Source organism: Vanessa cardui, chromosome 3 (genome assembly GCF_905220365.1).
Source record: "Vanessa cardui chromosome 3, ilVanCard2.1, whole genome shotgun sequence".
Lineage (NCBI taxonomy): Eukaryota > Metazoa > Arthropoda > Insecta > Lepidoptera > Nymphalidae > Vanessa > Vanessa cardui.
This window is the reverse complement of record NC_061125.1, coordinates 2,462,507-2,481,826: the sequence shown is the minus strand read 5'-3', so window position 1 is coordinate 2,481,826 and position 19,320 is coordinate 2,462,507. Positions and strand designations below refer to the sequence as shown.

The 19,320-nt window shown below is 35.8% G+C and overlaps 1 protein-coding gene across 7 annotated transcripts in view; it reads right to left on the bottom strand.

The window, feature by feature from the left end:
• Positions 1-7,839: 7,839 nt before the first annotated feature.
• Positions 7,840-19,320, bottom strand: part of LOC124543814 (protein unc-13 homolog 4B) — a 51,604-nt gene continuing 40,123 nt past the window's right edge. For 5 of the 7 annotated variants that reach the window (XM_047122118.1, XM_047122117.1, XM_047122123.1 and 2 more), the window contains 13 exons: positions 18,400-18,579; positions 16,916-17,117; positions 15,747-16,179; positions 15,417-15,674; positions 14,605-14,896; positions 13,623-13,855; positions 12,790-12,880; positions 11,969-12,178; positions 11,533-11,619; positions 11,305-11,379; positions 9,835-10,141; positions 8,930-9,053; positions 7,840-8,092 (listed from right to left, as the gene is read on the bottom strand). In XM_047122118.1, coding sequence (XP_046978074.1) covers positions 7,855-8,092; positions 8,930-9,053; positions 9,835-10,141; positions 11,305-11,379; positions 11,533-11,619; positions 11,969-12,178; positions 12,790-12,880; positions 13,623-13,855; positions 14,605-14,896; positions 15,417-15,674; positions 15,747-16,179; positions 16,916-17,117; positions 18,400-18,579 — 2,730 coding nt within the window. In that variant the 3' untranslated portion in view covers positions 7,840-7,854. The remainder of the gene's footprint in view (positions 8,093-8,929; positions 9,054-9,834; positions 10,142-11,304; positions 11,380-11,532; positions 11,620-11,968; positions 12,179-12,789; positions 12,881-13,622; positions 13,856-14,604; positions 14,897-15,416; positions 15,675-15,746; positions 16,180-16,915; positions 17,118-18,399; positions 18,580-19,320) is intronic. The other 2 variants (XM_047122119.1, XM_047122120.1) reach the window with 2 other exon arrangements.

Sequence of the window (19,320 nt, the reverse complement as noted above, 5' to 3'; positions counted from 1 at the left end):
CTCAATCTGTTTTATATAACCAGACTATCGTGACCTCCTCGCTTGAGGAATTACTTACCAGTACAGAGGTCGAGATTGTAATATTTAAAAATGTCATTTGTAATTAATCCCATAATAATAAATGATTACGATTACGATTTTGTGAGCACGTCATAACATTAAAAAAATACCTATTTACATTAGTACAACAGTGTTCTATGAAAAACGTTCAAAATCATTTGTCTTCGAGAAAAAAAAATATTATATGAAAAACTCAATATTTATGGTTATTACATGTAACTATATTATGATTGAAGAAGACTAGCTAACTACACTACATTTGAAACAAGTGCTCACATTATCTTTAATCCATTTTAAAAAATGGCAATATCAAAATTATTGTAAAGCTTATTAAAACTTTTTTATTTCCATAAAACGTAAATAAAATCAGGTTCATAATTAAATATTTTTAATTATAGGCATTTGGTTTATTATTAAAAAACGTTCTTGTCATCATAATATATGTAACAACTGTGTATAAACATTTACATATACTTACACTACGAGTTTCATTCTCATATTCATATTGAAACCGATGATAGATTTATACTGATTACGATTACGATTTTGCGTACACGTCTTAACATAGGCATTTAAAAAATATCTATTAACATTAGTAGGGGGTATTGCGTCGGGTAAAATTGATTTTCAAGTGGAGTCGCGCTACGAAAAATAATTAAAAACCTTCGTCTTAAAGAAAAAAGACTGTATTTCCAACATGTATATGTAGCTATTTATATAATTAGCTCATGTTTAAATTATACAGTAATTTGTAGGCAATTAACTACTGCGTATAGTATGTAAATGTATGTTAAAATAGTCCGTTTTAATATACAATTAAAACTTCAAAGGAAATAACGCACAACATCAAACATTTCCTAAGCTGCTTTGGCTCCCTTTAAGTATGCGAACTTTATTTGATTACCATTACTTTGAGGCCTTATAATGAATACGTTATCGTAGAATTTTGTTAATATTTGAATTAAAATAAACTTGGAAATAATTTATGTATGTATATGGCTCATAATCACGTCATTACCTAAACAAAAAACCTACATCATTCACTAAACCATGAAAACTAAAAAATGAATTACAAACTTAACACTCAACTGCAAAAGATGTTTATGTAACTAGCGCCCCGCCCCGGCTATACTATAAAGGAATTACATAAAATCATTATCAAACAGCCTATGTGTTATTCTGACGTATAACCTATATTACTGTAAAATTTCACCCAAATACGTTTAGTATTTTTTCATGAAATAGTAACAAACATACATACATCCTAAAGAGCTGTCCATCCCGCCTTCCAATGGAAAAATATTTTCCGACCCCTCTCATACATAGGATAAAATAATAATAATAACAAATGTAATAATCAGCGTCGAACCAAGTGATCTATTGGCCCGTTTTACCGCACGTGCTTATTCAGGCGTTAATTCAAATATCTATTGAACTCGTAATAGATATCTCTATTATCTAAACCTTTTGTTTGGAACATATTCCACAACGCTGTTCCAATGCGGGTTGGTAGAATGCACATGTGGCAGAATTTCTATGAAATTAGACACATGCAGGTTTCCTCAAGATGACTTTCTTCACCGCCGAGCACGAGATGAGTTATAAATACAAATTAAGCACATATACATATATAGTGGCGCTTGCATGGGTTTGAATGCAATGAAAGATGCACGCGTTTTAAGCACTGGGCCATCTCAGCTCTTCTCTTTTTTATCTCTCTATTATCTACTCGTTGAAAAATCAAATTATCTAAAAATTAAGTTAAATATTTCCTTTGTTTATATCTTGTTTTAGCTTAGAAGCGAATTATATACCAAATGAAAAAGCGTGGAGCTAATATTAAATATAATTGTTGACTTTTGAATATTTGTTGGATCTGCAACAAATATTAGCTCAGGCAGGATATGTTAGTTAAATGCATTTTTTTTTATTTCTAAGAAGCTAGAATCTGTGTTCCGAACCGATGGTAGCTTCGCTAAATATTTGTTGACGATTCAAAAGTGCTTATAAAAAGCCTACATAAAGAAAGTCTATTTCGATTTGGATTCAGAAATCTATAACTTTCCAATTTATTTGAAATTTGTACCCTATTACATCCTATTAGATAGACACCTCTTTGTGCGTTGCGTTACATCCTTGCAACGAATCTACGCACTACATTCTTCACGCGTCGTCTTAACGTGAGTCGGCAACACAAGCCATTGCAGCATCTTAGTGTGGATTTCATCTTTATTTGAGCTCTGACAGCGCATTCGTTGATCCTTTTGTTTATAACTAGCGACGCGCCCCAGTTTCCCACGGGTGCAATACTGATACGAAATATATTATAGAATGTTTTACAAATATTGCATATAGGTAACTAATAGGCCCCTTGTATATTTTTTAAGTGAAGAAATAGAGTATTCTTTTTTTTTATGGTATAGGTTGGCAGGCGAGCATATGGGCCACCTGATGGTAAGCGGTCACCATCACCCATAGACAATGACGCTGTAAGAAATATTAACTATTCCTTACATCGTCAATATGCCACCAACCTTGGGAACTAAGATGTTATGTCCCCTTGTGCCTGTAGTTACACTGGCTCACTCACCCTTCAAACTGGAACACAATAATACTGGGTATTGTTATTTGGCGGTAGAATAACTGATGAGTGGGTGGTACCTACCCAGACGGGGTTGCACAAAGCCCTTCCAACAAGTAAAACATTTCAGCAAGTCGATTATGTTGTTAAATAAATTCGATAAATTAATTCAATATGACTATAAAACTTTGTAAGTATGAAGTAGCTACCTGCGTATTTACTTATGAGGTGATATCTTTATTTATATGTGAAGTCTTACGCCCCTTGCATTTTAAACACACGCCATAATATCTATTTTATCCAATGAAATATACTAAAACGAATCTTTCAAAACTCACCATCATATTTATAGAAATGTTTTACCTAATAGCCAAGCGGCAGGCCTGTAAATTAAAAATTGAAACGTAGAACTTTTCTGTAAAGTAAAAATTCGCTAAGAATGGTATGTAATTGTTTTTATATTTAACTAACGACCCGCCCCTTCGGAGGTGCAATAGTGATACTAAGTATACTACAGAATTCGTTTATTTACGACATCACATTAAAAACTTTTAATATTATCAGTGTTTTTACTATCTTGTCCATGTATTACATACAAAGACCTTCCTCTCGAATCACTTTATCTAAAAAACCGCATCAAAATCCGTTGCTTAGTTTTAAAGACCTAAGCATACATAGGGACAGACAGCGGTAAGCGACTTTGTTTTATACTATGTAATGATACTGATGCAATATGGAACCATAGAATAAATTTTAAGTTATTAAAAGTAGTAATTGTCTATGGTATTATCTTGACTATAAAATAAGATGTGCATATTTAACATTACTGCATATGTTAATATGTCAGATGTCCTTACGATAATAAACATAGCATTAAGACATATCTTAGACAGCTCAGTGTGATAATTACTGTATTTTTCAACGCGCAATTAAACATTGCCACTTTTTATTCATAAAACACATTAATTATTATTCGAAACACCACAAACGTCTCTAATTAAGGACATAAGGAATGAAACACATATTTGCATTTAAAACGGCTTTATTGACACGAATAAATAAAAAAAGAAATTAAATTATTCAGTATTGACTAAAGTCTGGCGAAACGAGCTAATTTTGAACAAAGACATAAATGTAAATATTTACATAAAATTCCGATAAAACAAAGGAATTGGACAATTTCGAAACACATGTTGTGCGCAAGTGTTATATGTTACATATAAGGCACATATATTTATCACAGAATACAGCAACTACCGAACAATGATACTATATATTCAAAACAATTATGATACGACACAACTTAGATGCAGCATCGGCAAATTCAATAAAACTGATCACTGCCGATTTATACCACCAAAAGAAATAGCTCAATATCGCGCCATTCGACGCATTTTATAACCCAGAAAACAAGTGCATGTAAATCGACGTGTCAAATTGACGAATATATTAGGTCATATGATATTACAAGTTATTACGTTTGTGTAAAGATCACATTCACATAAGAAATAAATATTGTTAATTTTGGATAGCGTACTCAATTCGGATGTGATCGGTTTTGCAAATTTTGCCGATGCTACATCTAAGTTGTGTCGTACTATATCTCCAAAAGCACTAACATTCACACTTTACTATATCTATAAAACTTAACTATTGGCGTAATTAATACTAGATGGACAGAAATAGCTCATTTGCATATTAATGTATCAGTATTTATTTTATTTAATAAATAAAAAAATTAACGAAATCGAAATCATTACGACGCATTTATAACTGTTATAATCTCCTTTATAAATAATTATCTTTTGAGATCTTATTTTTAAAGATTTTCGCTCTTTAATAGAGATTCATAAATTAAAAAAAAAAAGAAATTATCTATTATATTCATAAGAATAACTACACCTAGAAGCCACCTATCAGTCTATTTTTATTGCCAGTTATTAAACGTCAAATCGACATTATTGCCACATTTAAAAAATAGTCCTCGAAAAAAATCTTATCGAACTTTTGTTATACATAATATTTTTATATATAAAAGAATTAATAATTTTCTCATAAGACGTATCTTATTGCTAATAGTGAATTCAAATGACACAAATACAGTGACGCCTTATTATTTACGAGTATATTATAAAATGTATATATTTAAGTTTCATTTTGTACAATATTTCAGTCGCCTGATTCAAAATTAGCAAATACATGTCGTTTGGAGTTTCAACCAAGCGAGAAGAATTGTTTACTTGGCATTTTCTGTCTCTGTTTCTTGAGGAAGTCACGTGCTTGTTTGTCACCTTGTCTTGATTCCAAGGCTTTCATTGCATCGCCATCTGGAATTGAATTAAAACTGTGTACACAAATATAGAAAAAAAGGTATTCATCTCTTCCTTGGCTGTAAAGGACATCGTGAGGAAACCTACATATGTATAATTTAAACGAAATTGTGCCACATATGAATGCACAAAACCGCATTGGACCAGCGTGGTGGAATATGCTCCTAACCTCAAAGGGAAGGGTCCTTAACCCAACAGTGCGAAATTTACAGGCTGTAGACGTCGTTGTGTTTTATCTTACAACTAAGATATAATCTATTTACAAAAAATAGCTAAAATTTAGTGTAAATGTGGCATTATAATGTTATAACAAAATATAACACAATTTTATATAATCTGTGTATTAAGCATAGATTACATAAAATAAAAAAGCAGACATCCAATGTGCATTCATTGTTGCGATTTTTATAAAAATCTTCTGCAGTCCATTTTTCTAAAAAAAAAAGAATGAATAGGATTTTTTCAATTTGAATTCCTGTAATTTTTTTGCGATAACAATTGTTACAAATGAAACAAAAACAGACTGAAATGTAACTTTCATTACAACAAAATAGTCGAAACAGATTAGTAATTACTGTAAATCGTCACCGGGTTGAATGACCTGTTCGACATTTAAAACATTTAATAACGGTATTTAATTATTTGAAAAGAATCCGAACAATTATATAGTCACGTTTTTCTATTGTAGCGGATATTTTAAATACATTTGTGAATTGTAGCAGAGACCGTGTAATCCAAATGAAAAGAAACGTGCTGACGTACCAAAAACATTTAACGTTTAACAAATCAAATCAATTTAATTTATTCAAGGGCTGAGATGGCCCAGTGGTTGGAACGCGCGCATCTTAACCGATGATTGCGGGTTCAAACCCAGGCAAGCATCACTATATATATGTGCTTAATTTGTGTTTATAATTTATCTCGTGCTCGGCGGTGAAGGAAAACATCTTAAGGAAACCTGTATGTGTCTAATTTCATTGAGATTCTGCCGCATGTGCATTCCACCAACCCGCATTGGAACAGCGTGTTGGAATATGGTCCATACCCTCTCCTTAATGGGAGAAGAGGCCTTAGCCAATAGAAATCTTAATATTACTCTTTAATATTCGGCCAAACTGAATTATATAAATATGCGAATTGTGTGACATCGGTTGTGTAATAGATATTGGGATTAAATATCGGTGTTGAAATTCAATTTGAGATATCGCTCTATCTCTGTTTAACTCAATATTGTACGATATGTGAGAAAGAGATGAAACGGATGTGATATCGAAATCGGTTTAACATTCGCTTCATCTCTTTCTCACAGATGGGTTATTGTAAAGTTAAAGAGAAATAGAACGAAAGTTTCATTACATTTTTTTTGTTGTATATGTTGGCGGACGTCACCATAGACAATGACGCTGTAAGAAATATTAACTATTCCTTACATCGTCAATGCGCCACCAACCTTGGGAACTACGATGCTATGTCCCTTGTGCCTGTAGTTACACTGGCTCACTCACCCTACAAACCGGAACACAATAATACTGCGTACTGTTATTTAGCGGTAGGATAACTGATGAATGGGTACCATACCCAGACGGGTAAAGCCCTACCACCAAGTAAAAGTTATTAGTTTAAATGATGTTCCGACGACATCCGATTTTGGAATTAGTTTCGATACAACGGATACATGCTTATACAGAAGCGTTTTCTACGTCACCGTGAACAAGATTAATAATTAACACAATTTTTCAATATTTGATTTCTCGTTGGTGCCTTATGTAAGCCCGCCTGGATAGGTACTGTATTATCAGATATTCTACCAGCAAGTAGCAGTGCTCAGTATCGTTGTTTCAATATGAAGGGCGAGTGAGCCAATGTAATGGGAAATCTTAGTTCCTAAGATTTGGTTCATTGACGATGTTATCCATAGTTAATATCTTATACATCACCGTAGTTTATATTTTAATCATCATTTATTTGGTGGTTGGACTTTGTGCAAGCCCGTCTGGGTAGGTACCACCCACTCATCAGTTATTCTACCGCCAAATAACAGTACTCAGTATTGTTGTGTTCCGGGTTGAAGGGTAACTACAGGCACATGGGACATGACATCTTAATTCCCGAGGTTAATGGCACATTGACGATGTAAGAATAGTTAATATGTCTTACAAAGTCATTGTCTATGGATGATGGTGACCACTTACCATCAGATGGCACATATGCTCGTCCGCCAACCTATACTACAAAAAAAACATCACCGATGTCTATGCCAATGGTGATAATTTAGCATCGGGTAGAATATTAGCCAGACTATTTAAGATAAAAGTTATTACTCTCCGTTTTACCAGCACGTAAAGTTGGTTCCACACTCTCGCCAATCGACCACTGAGGTTCATAATGAAATCATAATTATCGTAAAAGTGGCGAGCATTCTACCACTGAACCACCGATGCATCGAGTCGAGATGGCCCAGTGGTAACGCGTGCATCTTAACCGATGATTGCGGGTTCAAACCCAGGCAAGCACCGCTGTTTCATGTGCTTAATGTGTCTTTATAATTCATCTCGTGCTCAGCGGTGAAGGAAAACATCGTGACGAAACCTGCATGTGACAAATTTCATAGAAATTCTGCCACATGTGTATTCCACCAACCCGCATTGGAACAGCGTGGTGGAATATGTTCCAAAACCTTCTCCTCAAAGGGAGAGGCCTTTAGCCCAGCAGTGGGAATTTACAGGCTGTCGTTGATGGGTAATATTTTATACATCACCAATCTATGCCAATGGTGATCATTTAACATCGGGTAGAATACTAGCCAGGCTATTTAAAAATTAAATTATTACTCTCCGTTTCACCAGCACGTAAAGTTGGTTCCACACTCTCGCCAATCGACAACTAAGGTTCATAAATAATAAAATTACAAGTATCATAGTGTGTACCGATGTTACTGGGGCGCGACAGCGGCAAGTGTAGCTGCGGCAGGCTGGATATCGGCGCAGGTGTGTCGGGTACTTCGCTGAAGTGCAGGTAGGCCTCTCCCACGAATGTGTTACTGACGCTGAACATGTCTTTATCCTTGACCACGAGGTGTAGCAGAGCGTCCGCTGTGCGCCTCTGCTCGCCCGACAGCTGACTGTGGGGGGGGGTTAGGTCACTTTATTCAAATCAAATCAAATCAAATCAATTTTATTAAAGTACACTTCACAATGAAGCGTTTTTGAATCGTCAAAAATCAAATCAAATCAATTTTATTCAAGTAAACTTCACAATGAAGCGTTTTTGAATCGTCAATAATCAAATACCACCGTTTCGGAAAGCAGCTTCTAGCGAGATGAAACTCGCATAGTTGCTCTTTTCAAATAAACACATTTACAATGCTATTATTGACAGTAATCAGTGTCCCATGATGGAACCCGAGCCTAAATCCAGGCGTTTCTCTCTAAAAAGTACTCTTTTAATGAATAGTATGATTTATTTATTAATTTAGTCTTAATAATATTTTTACATTTTGAAAATGGTAAATTGATTATATATTAAGGTCACGAGTTGCATTCGTATGCTTTCATAAATTTTATTGAACGCTTCCTGAGATTCAGTAAGCCATGATGGTATTGATGGATTTGTAAAGTATTACCTACCTTGACTTTGTCATTGTCTTTTTGAAAAGCTTTTTTCTTTTTCCCAGAATGGATGAAAATTTTATTGCGTGTTTTGGTGCTGTTTTGTTAATACTAAGTCAAGTGAATTAATAGATAAAGGTTGCATTTTCATAAATATTCTATACATCACTTTTGTTGTTTTTGGAGATTAAGATTATTTTTATTTTTTATAATTGTTCTGTATTCTAAAAAATCATTTGTTTCTTTCTTTAATTTCTTAAATAAGTCATTTGTATTATTCAAAAAAAAAAAACATAGTCATAGTGTATGTATTATATTAGCTTTACCTAGTAAAATTAGATAATACTTACATAAGGAACATTTCATCATATAGAGGGAAGAGATTCTTGCTGTGCGTTTGAGTTTTCGGCTTTTCGACATTTGCAAATGTATCCTCGGGTAGGAGAGCCACGCGCACATAGGAATCACACAGACCTAAAAACAATAAACGTGATTAAATACCTAAGTTATAATTTTTTTTATAACAGGCTGGCAAGAAACAAAGGTACCATCTGACCCTTGCCCATAGATATTGGCGCCGTATAAAATTTTAAGCTCGCCATTGCCAATACACCACCAATCTTGGGAACTAAGCTGATTATGCCTATAGTTACACTGGCTCACTTATCATTGAAACCAAAACGCATCAACAGTCAATTTTGCTGCTTGGCGGTGGAATATTAGATGAGTCGGTGGTACCTTCTCAAAGAGACTTATCAAATACATACCACCAAATCCAAAGCTATTCATTATTAATTAAGGGTTTCGTGGATAGCATATGCTTTATTTATGACATGGAAATAATACTTCTCTTAAATAGGCCTACTACCCTACCTGACTATCCGTTCCGACCTCGTTTGCCTAGTAACACAATGCGGTATATTCCAAAGATTGGCTAGATCAGAACGCCTTGGTCAAGAATAATAAATAAATATTTGACTAATTTTGCCAAGAATCAATAAAAGCCTGTAGTTAAGAAGATCCCAATCCCATGCTTTGAAGCATAAATATTTTGTATACTGCAGCTGATTTTTCCCCAATTATGTAAACTTAAACTTCAACTTTCCACCCACCCGCATTGGAACAGCGTTGTGGAATATGTTCCAAACCTTCTCCTCAAAGGAGGAATCAGCAGTGGGAATGTAAACTTATAAGTTGGGGGAATAGAAAATAAATGTGAATTGTGAAATTTGGTCAGTAGCACAAAGTAACTTACCATTTGAATCAGTGGGCATTAAGTTCCTAGCGTTCATAATTTCAATCTTCAAAGTATCCTCAATGAACTGCGCTCGTACTGTCAGCAGACCCATCTTGGGTTCGGTGACGGTTTGCTGTTCCTGCCACCTCTCCAAGTGATACTGATGGATCAACTCCCTCGTCTCCATGCCGTGGATTTTCAACAAATACTCCACACGTTTCAGCGTCTCTGACGTATAAATATCTTTATTGTCTTGTCTGAACGAACGAATCATTATTTTGAGGCACTCGTGAAGATTGGAAAAGAACGATGGCGGACGACGTTTCTGCAAAAACAACCCATTTCGATATCAGATATTTTTGTCTTTTTTTGAGGTATTACACGAATATAACATACCCATACCCACAAAAAGATGATACCGTCACCGTGAATACCAGTTACACAAATATATATCATCAATACAGTTATTCTGATACCATATAAAAGTTGCAACAATGATGTTTAAATATTTCTATAACTGGATATGCCACTGTTCATGCACATGTACGCGATATTATATCTAGATATTTCAATTGACAATATATCTATGGAACATAATATTTCCATGCAAATTTCAAGCCAATCTCTTATTTATGGTCTAACATTCATTTAAAGCTCTTCAACTTAAAAGTCTGAACTTAAAACAAGTCAAAACTGGAAAGTCTAGTCAAAAAAAATATATCTATAATTGGCAGACCGTTTGGAAAAAAATGCATTTAATTCTGATAATCTTTCAATCAATAGGCAATATCAAATAACAGGAATAATATAAACAAATTCAATATTATATAAGAATGTCATAAAAAAAATGTCATCATAAAGCAAATATGCTTTCAGAAATACTTTTCTCGTGTACATAATATAAACAAATAAAAAAGCGCACTATATCGGCATACATACATAACATACAATCATATACACTTGGAAGCTCACGTCATAACATCCTGCACTATTTGGATACTAATAGCATTTTCCCTGTTCATCTCAAAACTATGTAAATATATTTTTAGAAAGAAAAAAACATATTTCAATTTCATATTTGGTCGAAGTATTAGTAATATTTGGACAGAATGGCCCCGGATCTAAGGTGCCATATTATATCTGCCCCGGGTTTACACCAAAACCATTTAAAACATATTTGAAAAATAAATAATGTCCCAAAAGTTTTGTCCTAATATATTTTTGTTTTTAAATTTTCGAAATAATGATTTCTATAAATTGGTAGGTAGATCCGGAGCTAAAAAGACAATATGATAACGAAAATGGCCCTAACACATAATTTGAAAGGTTAAAAGACTAATGCTATGTAAAATTATAATAATGTTATTTATTGAAATGATTGAATCGGTCGAATCCCGAAATAGTTCGAGTCAGGGTCCATGCTATGTCGAACAGGCTGTAGGGCACAAACAGTAACATACACAGTGCTTTATATAATCTGTGGTTTACCGCATCCAAGATGGCGGCGGCCGATTTTGTCATACGCCTCGGGTCGATATAGCGAGTTATCTTTGCCCTTCGGTGCTATTAAACAAACACTTCTATAATACCAGCGAAAATAAATAAAAATAACATATAATATCAATCACAAAATAAAATATTTCAACAAATATGTTGTGCTGACTCTACTAGTAATTGTATGCAAACTGCGTGCGACATATATGCATAGTTATTTACCCGAAAGAATAATATGTTCGGAGATACTTTGTTTTTGCCAAAATATCTACGCCTAAAAAAGCGGATACGGGTAGCGATTTTTTCTTTCTACAAATTAAAGATTAATATGAGTTAGTTCAAACGATGATTAAAATACAGTTAATATAACATATTTGAGGTCCAGTAAAGAAACTACAAAAAAAACTATAAAAGATAAAATAATTAATCTTATTCACTTAAACCATTTCTTAATTAAATCTTAATTATTTGAGTAATTAAATAAAAAAGAAAATAAATTGACTCTATGGTCACCACATGCATGATAATAATTATTGATTCCTTCCTGGACCAAGATTATTATAAACAATAAGTTAATAAATAATTAAATAATATTTATATACCAAGATTATTATGGTAAAAGTTAACACAAAATCTCATACAAAGAAGTCATACATACCTCAAGATTAGCTTGTATTAGTTCATACAAAACTTCTCCTAGCTGTTCCCAGACTATATCCAGGGTTCTAGAGAAGTTTTCATTGTTCAAATGCTGATACAGGGTATCCAAGTTGGCTTCCAGGTATCTCATCACTCTGTCCATGCTGGAACAGTCCTGGTGCAGTAACTCCGCGCCTTCTATCAGGAAGCGCGTAATGGAGGGCATCATCTGGAAAGTCATGATATAACAAATTGTATTTAAGAATCTATATACACTAGTAGGCGGTTTCGCTCGCTTTTAGAGTCGTGTGTCAGGCAAAAAAGTAACCTATATTCTTTCTTGGAATTCAAGTTTGCTTCACAACAAATTTCATCAAATTCGGTTCAGCTATTTGGTCGTGAAAGAGCGATAGAGTTACTTTCTCATTTATAATATGAATATAAACAACATTCCATAAACCCGACGCATATTATTAAAGTATTGAAATTTACCAGAATAATATTTATGGTCGAGTATAAGACACTTAAAAATAAGCTATTGCTAATTATTTACACTTTCAAGGACATTAATTGAACTTTAAACAGCGTTATTTGATATGATGAAGGCGTCAAGTGCAAGATATTCTTTACAAAATCTCAGACGCGTCAGATTGTAATCTAACGAATTTTGTAATCTTACGGTGACATAACAAAACTAAGTATTGAATTTTCATTTCGAATAATTAATATTTCTGTCAAATTACGTTCTTTATTCTTTAATCCCTTTCAGAGTATGAAATGTTCAATAAGATAGAAATGTTAATCCTTCAATGTATGACAAATAATGTAAAAAAAAAATACCTTTTTTATCATAATCTCCAGTAAATCTACGATTTTGTTTTTAACCGTATCGATAGCGTTTGCGATGACGTTCTCCAATGTCTCCTTGCACCTGGAAAACATTTTAACATATAAGTTGAGTCGAGGTAGCTGGTGGCTCCAAATGTAGACTTTTACAATTTTTACTTTTTTATAACTTATCTCGTGCTTGGACAGTTCGATCAGATGCAATTCTGCTATGTGTATATGAAATGAGATATCATCAGCAAACAATACATATGTCCTTTGTTCATTACAAAACGTAAAGACATTTATGTATATGAGGAATAGAAAAGATCCGAGAATTGATCCTTGGGGAACCCCATAAAAATTGCGATCGATCTAATTGCTTTAAGGTCACTCTTCTGAATTCTATTGTTAAGAATGTTGAGGTCAAAAGGTTTAGCAGTTTTATGTTTTTTTTTTTTTTATTTATTTAAAATACAACATCCACAGGCTCGCAGATGCCCGTGCCTTTTTTTACATTTTATACTCAATTACATTTTGGCGTTTTATATTTATACTAAACATCAGCAGATCTTCGCTGGAAATCATTTTTGTCGTCTTCTTGGGAGACGTGGCCCACACTGTTTTTTTTTTATTATTAAATAATATGTACTAATGTATAACAAATAATATATAAACTATAATAAATAATATATAAATAAAAATATATAGGTCCGCGTTTGATCAGAGAGAGCACGGCCTCGGCGACTCTTATGTCGCGTTTATATATAGATTTCTTGAGGCTGTTTTATGTTAAGCGTAATCAGAAACTTCGAATAAGTCCAGCATATCCCTGACAAGTAAGATACCTCTGCGCCTCGAGGGGCGAGCGCGCCTCGCACATGCGGCGTATGATGGCGTCCATGTCGAGTTCTTGCACGAAGGGCGGCAGGCTCTGGCGCACGTAGTCGATATTGTTGATGGCCACGCACCACTCCGTCGTCACCTCGAAGCGCGACTCGAACGGAGACAGCACCGCGCCCGCGCCGCCCACGCGCGCCGCCATGCGGTCCGCGTAGAAAACGCAGCAGCGGCAGATGTCCTGCGCACGCGCACTCTCACACTCACTTACTTATGTATGTACGTGCTATGCGCTATGAGACGAAACGTCTCGAGCAAAACCATTTATCAGCTCTGGTGATACCAGGGGACTTATATTCAGCAGATTATGTCTATGCGGATATTTATGTTATTTTTAATCTTAGGAATTATTTCGTTCGATTTTTTGTTATATACTTTTAGCTCTGTTTATTGTACAAATTGAATAATAAGCAAATTGACTACCTGATAGATAAGTAAATGATCATTGATCTTGGGAACCAAGATGTTATGTCCCTTGTGCCTTAAGTTACACTAACTCACTCCCTCTACAAACTGGAATGAATTTTTTTTTTTTATGGAATAAGTTGACGAGCATATGGGCCACCTGATGGTAAGTGGTCACCATCACCCATAGACAATGACGCTGTAAGAAATATTAACTATTTCTTACATCATCAATGCGCCACCAACCTTGGGAACTAAGATGCTATGTCCCTTGTGCCTGTAGTTAGACTGGCTCACTCACCCCTTAAACCGGAACACAACAATACTGCGTACTGTTGTTTAGCGGTAGAATAACTGATTAATGGATGTTACCTACCCAGGCGGGCTTGCACAAAGCCCTACCACCAAGTAAAAATATACTAAGCATTGCTGTTTGGTAGGAGAATATCTGATCAGTGTATGGTACCAAACACAGACGGACTTGCAAAGCGTTACCACCAAGTAGAATAACCATAACATACTTACATCGATAATTTTAGCGACAAAAGTGTAACATCCCTCGACGTCCGGCCAAGATAACTGCTGCCAGAATATCTTGATCTGGTAGAATATCGCTAAGGTGTCCACTCCAGAGCTGCTATACTTTACGTTCGAATCGACAGGCACCAAGTTATCCAGTTCAACGGCCTTTTCGATACGCGTGAGAGCCTTGTACGCGGCTATATCCAGCCATTGGGCAACTCCTCCGAAAAACCAGCCGTGGAATTTGGAAATGCTGTAGGAATTCCAGTCCGTTTCGTTTAAACCTTGACCCAACCTGCAACGGATAAAAAATACATTCACAGTTACCTTTTCTATTATTCTTTCCCATGAATAGTTCTCATCATTATTTTTTTTAAATAGATAAATTTGACAAAATATCATCTGTCACATGATCTATGTAAGGCAAATTTTGAAGTTCGTGTATTACTTCTGCTAATATATGTGAATCATTTCAAATAGGTTGATTTGATATTTGGTCTTCTAATGCATTCAACCGACATTTGTATGAATTACTTGATATAATTTCAAAGATCGAATTAAATTGTATATAAACTATCGCCCACCTCGACTTCACATGGGTGCAATTCTGATACTAAGTGTACTACAGTTTTTTTCTTATTTCTTTACTATATTCTCAATAGATTATATACAGAAACCTTCCTCACGAACGACTTTATATAATAAGAAAAGCCGTATCAAAATCCGTTGCGTAGTTTTAAAGCTCTAAGCATACATAGGTAAGTGACTTTGTTTTATACTATGTAATGATATGTCATGAAAATATTAACACTTACGTCAAAAATCTCTGCAACGCAAGATACAGTTCGAACAATGTGGTTCCCATCGCCAACGGTTCGGAACCAACATCCGGTGTTCCTAGACCAGTTTCTCCATTCAAACCGCCGGCTAAATGGACACTGTTCGTTGACCCTTCACTGTACCGTAATCTCTTAAGACTCTTGCAGACTTGTATCACTTCCGGTTCCACCAACGAAGCTATCTTATCTTCATAAACACCATACAGAGTTTTCGAATAGGGAAAGCTCATGACTCTATAATAAAACAAAAATAAATTAGTTATTTGTCGGAAAATTTGGGCGAACTTTTTGCTGGAAGATACTTACTCAACGAAAACTCTGTCGAAGTATTCGACGGCCCTTTGGAGATCAGATCTGACCAGCTGTATGACTCTGATCAGGTGCTGGAGCCGCGACTCTTCAGTCTTGTCTTTGCATTCGTTGTTGTCCAGAATGTGGACGAACCAGTCAGATGCCCCTTGTATGGCAGCCTGGTTCAACACTTCCTGAATCGTCAGCTTGCTGCCATCGTCTTTATCTCTTAACCAACCGTATAAGTTCACGGGAAACAAATCAATGGACTCCGGCAAGTCTAACGACGACAGCTTGTATAATATCTTCAATACTTCTCTAAGTGTTTTCATGACGGTCTTATCGCCCGCAGTCTTCTTCCTCAATTTTCTGATATGGCTGAAACATGTCGGAAGCAACTTCTTTGCTCCATCCCAGAAGAGCTTTACATCCTCTTCGTTCACTAGACCTGAAAACGCGACGATACAAATATTAACACGAATCTTAGTGCACTCTTAAACCTATACATGTAATAAAATTGAAGTGTCTGTTTGTTTAATGTTGTCTTAAATTTTCGCGATAACGGATTTGAATCGCGTTGTTAATTATTAATAACATTCCGACGTTTCGAGCACTTTACCCGTCTACCCGTGACCACGAACGCTGTTTAAAAGTAATTAATATACGCGATTCAAATCTGTTATAGCTAGTTTTATTTTTATGTCTGTTTGTAACCGCGTTTAACAAAATACATTTTTTTGTATATACATTTTATGTATATGTATAACATTTTTTTTTTAATTTGTCTTTCTTTTTGTTATGGCTAATCTCTGGGACGGCTTAACCGATTTTGATGTGACTTTCACTGGCAGAAAGCTGATGTAATAAGGAGTTATTTACAAAAAGTCGAACGCGCACAAACTCGCGAGCATAGGTAGTATATATTAATCTTTAAGACAACACATTGAAAGTACTTTCAATCAAAATAAACTAATAAACAGATGTTCTGGAGTGGTACAAACACACACAAAGCTATATATACCCTTAGCACAGGGCAACCTAGTTTGGGCTCCTGTCTCCCACACATTATTGTACTTATTATTAAGATACGTTTAAACTGTAATATGTGGGAGAGAATAAATAAATTATTATTATTATATAAATTTTATATGTGCGAGATTCAACTGATAAAACAAAACACGAACCAGATTGCAAGGGCTTGGCTAGCTTGTCGAGCAGGCAGTTGAAGAGGGCGAAGCTCAGCGGGTGGTCGGTGGTGACGGCGCAGAAAACGGCCCACTGCGCCAACTGGTTGTCGAGCGGCGTGAGGCCGCTCTGCGCGGCGTGCTGCGTCAGCACGCCCTCCGCCGCCGCGCTGAAGTTGCCGCACCACCAGTACGGGGCGACCTACCAGCCCACCGTTACGTTACGCCTTGCAAAACCCCCTTAATTTGCTGAAGATGCCGCGAAATGGCCCAGTGGTTAGAACGCGTGCATCTTAACCGATGATCGCATGAATATGCATGTGCTTAATTTGTATTTATAATCCATGTCGTGCTCGACGATGGAGGAAAACATCGTGAGGAAACCGCATGTGCCTAATTTCATAGAAATTCTGGCAGAATTTCTATGAAATTAGGAGAATACATCTGTATTTCAGCACGCCCTCCGCCGCCGCGCTGAAGTTGCCGCACCACCAGTACGGGGCGACCTACCAGCCCACCGTTACGTTACGCCTTGCAAAACCCTCTTAATTTGCTGAAGATGCCTCGAAATGGCCCAGTGGTTAGAACGCACCAGTACGGGGCGACCTACCAGCCCACCGTTACGTTACGCCTTGCAAAACCCTCTTAATTTGCTGAAGATGACGCGAAATGGCCCAGTGGTTAGAACGCGTGCATCTTAACCGTTGATTGCATGAATATGCATGTGTTTAATGTATGTTTATAATCCATCTCGTGCTCGACGATGAAGGAAAACATCGTGAGGAAACCGCATGTGCCTAATTTCATAGAAATTCTGGCAGAATTTCTATGAAATTAGGAGAATACATCTGTATTCCAGCACGCCCTCCGCCGCCGCGCTGAAGTTGCCGCACCACCAGTACGGGGCGACCTACCAGCCCACCGTTACGTTACGCCTTGCAAAACCCTCTTAATTTGCTGAAGATGCCGCCAAATGGCCCAGTGGTTAGAACGCGTGCATCTTAACCGATGATTGCATGAATATGCATGTGCTTAATTTGTGTTTATAATCCATCTCGTGCTCGACGATGAAGGAAAACATCGTGAGGAAACCTACATGTGCCTAATTTTTGGCAGAATTTCTATGAAATTAGGCACATGCAGGAGAATACATCTGTATTCCACCAATCCTTATTAGGACGGCGTGGATTATGTTTCAAACCTTCTCCACAAAGGAAGAGGAGGCCTTAGCCCGGCAGTGGGAAATTCACAGACTGTTGTTGTAGCTTCATCGAAATAAATCAAACCAGCCATGTGTCAGTTGAGAAGTATAAAATCTCTTTCGTGCGATCCACACACCATGACTTCGCCGAACATAAACAAGTATTGATATAGTTCTCATGTTATAGCTTTAATTTTATTACCTTCCGATTCAGAACCAATATAAACATTCAATCTTGTAAGTTTATTTTCGTGTACCAATCTATTAAACTGAATAAACAAACCTTGGAGCTATCAAGCTCGTGTAATAGGAGTATTCTCAGTAGATGCCTGTGCTCTTGTGCAGCCACCTGCGAATTCTTCTCTGATGAGAAGTTAAAGCGAGCCTTCAACACGCCTTGACGACGCAGCTTGCTCTTTTTACTTAAATTTAGCCACATTACCATTCCTCCTGCGGGAATCGACTGAAACGAACACATCAAGAAATTACGAAAAGTCCAAACTCATCACTCCAATACGGTGACCAGAAAATAAGTCGTCAATTATACAGGACTTATTATTTATGTCTCTGGTCCCTTAACACTAATAATCCTATACAAGCCGACATGAAAAGCCGTAATCCAATCCAGGATTAATAAATGTTATTTAATATATATTATTATTATAAGTCTTTTGGCTTTGTGCAAACCTGTCTGGTTAGGTATCGGTCATCATATTTTAATGCCATACCACAATATTGTATTGGCATTGTTATATTTCAGTTTGAAAAGTAAATGAATGAGCCAGACCTCCAGGCATAAGAGACAAAACATCAAAGCCAAAAGTTGGTGGCGCTTTGGCGAAGTATGGATTGATAATATTTCTTCCAGCGCCAATGTCATTAGTATTCCCATTTACCAGTCCGCCTTCCAAAAATATACACAATGAACTACTAATCCTAATATTACGTTTGGTTTAAAAATCGAATTTAATTTCCAATGTGTTTAGCACCGAATTTAATTTCCATGACTTTTTCATCCAAAACACACGAAATACAAAATAAAGCACTTAATTAATCAATTTTAGCAACAAGTTAAATTAGTATACCAAACATAGCCAGTCATATTAAATATCCTGTATATATCGCTTATGTTCATTATATCCGTATATTTTAATCGTCGTTTGGTTAGCTACAACTTCGAGTATGGCGATATATTCAAACAGTT